This window comes from Arvicanthis niloticus, chromosome 4, assembly GCF_011762505.2.
Source record: "Arvicanthis niloticus isolate mArvNil1 chromosome 4, mArvNil1.pat.X, whole genome shotgun sequence".
Taxonomy (NCBI): domain Eukaryota; kingdom Metazoa; phylum Chordata; class Mammalia; order Rodentia; family Muridae; genus Arvicanthis; species Arvicanthis niloticus.
Window position 1 is genome coordinate 99,834,782 of NC_047661.1, and position 6,000 is coordinate 99,840,781.

General features: G+C 42.8%; 1 protein-coding gene across 4 annotated transcripts in view; it reads left to right on the forward strand.

The window, feature by feature from the left end:
* The window catches only part of Abca4 (ATP binding cassette subfamily A member 4), a 134,899-nt gene extending 130,272 nt beyond the window's left edge, over positions 1-4,627 (forward strand). For all 4 annotated transcript variants that reach the window (XM_076933199.1, XM_034500722.2, XM_076933200.1 and 1 more), the window contains 2 exons: positions 750-836; positions 4,277-4,627. In XM_076933199.1, the coding sequence (XP_076789314.1) occupies positions 750-836; positions 4,277-4,399 (210 nt within the window). In that variant the 3' untranslated portion in view covers positions 4,400-4,627. The remainder of the gene's footprint in view (positions 1-749; positions 837-4,276) is intronic.
* Positions 4,628-6,000: the final 1,373 nt, after the last annotated feature.

Sequence of the window (6,000 nt, forward strand, 5' to 3'; positions counted from 1 at the left end):
TATTGGTGTCTTCCTTGTTCAAGTCCTTCTATTGTCTATAAACCTGACTACTCTAGATTCCTCATATAAGTGAATAGTGATTGTCATTTTGTGACTGACATAATGACCCAAGAGTTCATGCCTACACTGTATCATGTTCAAAATTGCCTTCCTTTTTAAGACTGAAGAATATTCACTTATATCCACATTTTACTTATCTGTTCATTCATCAGTGAACATTTGAGATTTTCCTGGGTTGTTAGGGGATTGGCTCTTTTAAATTTTCTTTTTGTTGTTGTTGTTTTATTTTGTTTTAAATAAACATTCTTAAAGACCATTTGGTAAAGCAAAGAAAGTAGGCGAGTGTTTATCTCTAGAGAAGCTCTTGCCACACTTAGGCAGGTGACAGTCACATTGGACTCCTTCTGCGGGAGTTCTGGCCACACTACTTGTAGAACAAAGAACACAGCATAGAGCAATTGCCTTTGCTCAGTTGATTTTAGAGAGCCTGGACTCTGACAGCTGTGTTAGTTATCCCAACTTAGCATGCCCAATGCCCTTTGAACTCTCCAACAAGCCCTTGGGCTCAGGAGTCTAAGAAGCAAGCCTTGTCTAGGGCACTACTGTGGAGGCCTGTGACAAGCCACAGAAGGAAACAAGCTACACCTGCCTGCCTGTCCATCAACTATGAGAAACCCAGAGCAAAGCACATAGGTGTTGTGGCGTCCCATTTTTCTGGAAACTTCTACTTACTTTTCTCTTTCTTGCAGGTGTTTGTAAACTTCGCTAAACAGCAGACTGAGACCTATGACCTCCCTCTGCATCCTAGGGCTGCTGGAGCCGGCTGGCAAGCCAAGGTATTTCTACTGCTCTCTCCCTGCCCAAGCCACGTCTCCACCTGCCCAGATCATGTCCACAATCTTCTTTGCTAGGTCCCAGGGGTTCTCTATTAGGAGCCGGTCTCAGTTGAACACTTGACACAGTTGAATACCTGAGTGGCTCCCCACTGTCATCTAAAAACCATTTGGATGGTGTGGGTGAATGACATTTTAAAAGCATTCATCTATGTGTGCTTGCCTGTCCAACTCAAGTTGTCAGGCTTGAAGGCACATGCCTTTATCCAGGTATGCCACCTCACAGGCCCAAGGATTATTTTTGAAAGAAACTGTTCCACAGATTTTTTTGCCAACAGCATAAAACCCAAAAATCTCCAAACTTTCATGTTTTAGGAATAAGCAGGGAAAGAAAGAATATTGAAACATCTTGGCTGTTGAGATATTGACAACACTTCTTGGTCACACTTTGGAGCTTAAAAGGATGAGGGCTGGGATACTGTGCTTCAGTGGTAGACATGTCTGGTTAGAGACACGCTTGGAAGGTGGATTCTTTGTTCTTCATGGAAATATCAAGATGGTAAAGGAAGTGATAGAAAGTGACAGAAGGTACAAGTTCTGGCCCAAGATAAAGCCTGGGATGGACGTCCCCTCCTGCTCTGACACAGTGCCCACACCAGACACTCACCTCCCAGTTTCCCAGGTTGAAAAAATGCTGGAGAAAGTAGTGGCATCGATGCCAGCAGCCAGATGGCTAGGCTTACTCATGAGACTTCACAAGGACAAGTAAGTCGGCCATTCTGTCCAGACTACTGGACAGCAAATCAAATCAACTATTTTATCAAGTATTTTTTTTTCTTTTTCGAAAAGAACAGATATGAAAAACCCTTATTTCCCATAAAGTTCCTGCTCTTCCAAACAAATTTCTTGATTGCCAAGAAAAGCCAAATACAGCTGAAAAGCAAAGCATGTCTTTCCAAGGGCATGCTTCTAATAAATGTGTCACCACCCCATGGCCACTTGCAAGGTTGACTTTGACTCTCTCACCCTCCAGAGGGCCCTGAATGCCTGTCCAGGGCAGCTTACTTTGGCCAATCTTCTAACTGTTATCTCTCATTTCATTTCTCCATCTTACAGTTGCTGTTGATACAGGTTGAAAAGTTATTCCCTGAGAGTCATTTACAGTCATGCGTCCTTTTTAAACAGAGAATACATAGATGGCAAAATTATTTCTAAGAACTACCAGTGGCCCCTTCCCCATACCATGGCATACTATTTATTTATTTATTTGCTTGTTTGTTTGCTTATTGACTGGATCTCACTGTGTAGTCCAGGCTGTCTCCAAGGCCATGGTCTTTCTGCCTCAGCTTCCTGAGGGTTGGGATTACAAGTGTTTGCTGCCATAGCCAACAGTCTTGTTCCTTCTACAGGGATAACACCAGATAACCTCTAGAGCAGGCCACGGTGTTCATGGTCTGTGATGTGGACTAGTCAGTTCCACCTTTCCCCCTTGTCGGCTGTGATCATTACTGTGATGTCACTTTGTTTCTTACCAATGTTCGAGAACCTATTGTTTCACATTGGTTAAATTATCATTTTATAATGAATGTTTTATTCAAAGTCTAACGCTGACCTAATAACATACTATCTTCATAAAAGTTCACAGAAATCTTTTATATGGCATCATATATAAATCTGTCATAAAACAAATAGGAATTAAGTGTGTATCTACAATATACCACTTACGATAATTTTCCTTAAAGTACTCTGAAAACAAGATAACAGATGAATTATCTCAAGGGTTCTAGAGAATATTCCTAGCTTATTCAAGCAGGAAAGCCAGCTTCTGGAAGTTCCTCAAGCTGATGGCTTCTGAGCTCCTGGTTTTGAGCACAGATTGAACTGATGTTTTATTATCTGGAAATCTGCTTGTGGAGGATGTTTTAAAGCTCTCCAAAAAGATCTGGTCTTAGGAAATGTCTCTTGGAATTTGGCTTTATACACTCTCAGTCTGTTTTATGGAAACAGTTGAGTGAGTACCAAGGACTTGCTAAAATTGGCGATCAAAGATGATCTGTTAGCCTAGACATTTACTGAGCAAGCCAGTCATTTTACACCCATCATATTGGCTTTAGACGATCAGGAGCAACTCAGAACAACAATTCTTATTTTCCTACACGGAGCCCACCCCCACCCCCCATCATGTTTATCCTTTAGTTATATCCCTATGTGTTTAAAGTACCTGCAGCCTTGACATCCTTGTATAAACTCCGTCTTCAGCTGGACTTGGCTTTTCTTGAAATTAAGAAATTGGTTTGGAGGAACAGGAACTCTATAGGAAATTAGGTTTTTACACTGGTTCTTTTTGAAAACAGATCTCAGAGTCTGTTTCATCCCTATATGCAATTGTTGACTTCTTCCTGGTGGTGGTGGTGGCAGCAGTACACACCTTTAATCCTAGCACCCAGGAGGCAGAGGGGGGAGGACTTCTGTGAGTTTGAGGCCAGCCTGGTCCATAGAGCAAGTTTCAAGATAGCCAGGGCTACACAGAGAAAGCCTGTCTCTGGGTGGAGGTGGGGGTCGGATTGGGGGTGTGGATCCATAAAAGTCTGTGTGTTTAAACCAGATAACTGGACAAGTCACATTTTGCATAGACTGGAAAGGGCTACTTCCAACCCTCTCTTTCCCCACCACCCACCCCAAAGCTGATGTGTGATTGGGAAGGTAACCTACAATTTATGATTAGGGATTGTATGTCTTTAGCTAGAAAGCTAGTGAGAGAAATGTACATTTTTCCAGGTTTAGTGCACAAGTTTATCTAGATTCATTATCAAAATGCCATTTGAATCTCTCTTGATGATATATATATACATATACATATACATATATATATATATATATATATATATATATATATATATATAATCTCCCAGTCAAATGTTTCTTCTTTATAGGAGCTCACTCTAAACAAACTGGACAAAGAGAAGTATAAACTCAGGGCTGAACTCAAAATAAAATTTCTTGGCTTTTAAGCCAGCAAGGTGATGGTAATTTTCTCGAGTTAAAAAAAAAAAAAAAAACCACCCAGGGCTGGAGATTTAGCTCAATGGTAGAAGCCTAATACAAGGGCCTAGGTTTGGAGCCCAGCATGGGAGTAGGGAGTATTGTCTCCAAAACATCCATTGGAAGAATACCAAGGGTATAGCTTTCTTCTAAGATGTAAACACACACAGAGGCATGTAAGTCTCCGTAACAAACCCATGGATCTTAGAGTCAGATAAGAACAAGGCAGCCCACTTGGTGTTCTGACAGGATCCCAGTTCCTTCAGCTGAGCCCCCTCCAGACACTGCCAGTGGTTCCTCTTTTAAACCTAAAAGTTTATTACTCCAGAAACCCAGAATGAGAAGTGTCCACGTGATCTCCCACAGATCTCATTTCCTTCCACATTGCTTTTTCCACGTAGCTTGAAGGGAAATCTGGACGACTGGAGACACAGGAGCCTTTGCCCACAGGATCATCTGAACAACCGGCTAAAACAAACAACCCCACTGCAGCAGAAGATAAGCACACCAGGAGTCCACAGTGAGCTGGAGGAGGCTCTTTCAGAAAGAAACCAAACTTCACTGGCTTACCCAAACTCCTAATGGCAAAACTGACCTATTGGAATGGTCACCTTTTCATCCAGACCCCTGACTAGTGGCTTTGGCCTTAGTGATACTTTCATTCTGAATGGATCTGCTTTTGTGGAGTGGGAGGGGTGTGGATGTGTGGGTGTTATTTGGGAAGAGGAATAAAAAGCAGTCTCCTAATGAGATATTCTGCTCATTAATTGCCTGCTCTGCACGAGGTCATCAGTGTTCAGTCTCTGGTACAGTTTCCAAAACTTTCTCAGAGGGTTGAGCTTCCATGAGAGTCATTGACACAGCCATACTAGTTGCGGCAAAAATCCTGCAACACTGGGGAATGGGCTCGTTGTAATGTCATGCATCAAAGTCTTCATAGGTTTGGGCTAAGAAACACGCCTACCTGGTAATGCATGTGAGCACTAGCCACAGGTAATACATGTAAAAACTATCCACAGACATTCTCTGTATGTAAGTTTGACATCTTTTTTGCCTGGCATGTTTATGCCTACCCATCAGGTACAATTAGGACAGGAGGCAAAGGGATATGAATGAGCAGAGATGAGTGGATTATTACACCTAGCATGTCGCTATGAAGAAGCCAAGGCCTCCCCTGTTCACCAGTCTAGTGGCAGTGCGAATCAGGAAGATCAGGGTCTAAGAATGAGGCAGACTAAAGTCCTTTGCAATAGGCAACTTTATTCAGAGCATTAGACAATTTATACTTGAAGGGTTAAGAAGAGTCACCTGAACCATATTTTCTATATCCATTCTTTGGTTGAGGGACATCTGGATTGTTTCCAGTTTATTACAAATAAGGCTGCTGTGAACATAGTAGAACATGTGTCCTTGTGATATGGCGGAACATCTTTTGAGTATATACCCAAGAGTGGTACAGCTGGGTCTTCAGGTCGAACTATTTCCAATTTTCTGAGAAACTGCCAGATTGATTTCCATAGTAGTTGTACAGGTTTTGCAACCCTGTGAACAGTTGAGGAGTGTTTCCCTTTCTCCACATCCTCATCAGCATGTGCTGTCTGTTGAGTTTTTGATCTTAGCCATTCTGATTGATATAAGATGGAATCTTTGGTTGTTTTGATTTGCATTTCCCTGGTGACTAAGGACTTTCATGGAATGTACTCACTGATAAGTGGACATTAGCTATAAGGTACAGAATACCTATAATACATCCCACTGACCCAAAGAAGTTAAGCAAAAGGGAAGGGGACCAAGCAAGCATGCTTGAATCAGATTTGAAAGGGGAAAAATAGTCATAAGAAGCAGAGGGAGGGAGGAAACTGGGTGGGCGAGGGGAGGAGGGGGGAAAGGGAAGCAGGATCAGGTGAGGGGAGAGATAGGAGAGAGGCCCAGAAGGCCCTATAAAATAGAAATCTGCAACTGCTGGGGGGGGGGAGGGGGGGGAGGATCTCTAGGAAGTCCCAGAGACCTGGGATAGGGGAGGCTCTCAGGAGTCAAAGCAGGTGACCTTAGCCAATATGCCTAACAGTGAGGACATGGAACCTGAAGAGACTATCTCCTGTAGCCAGGCAGCATCCCCAAGGGG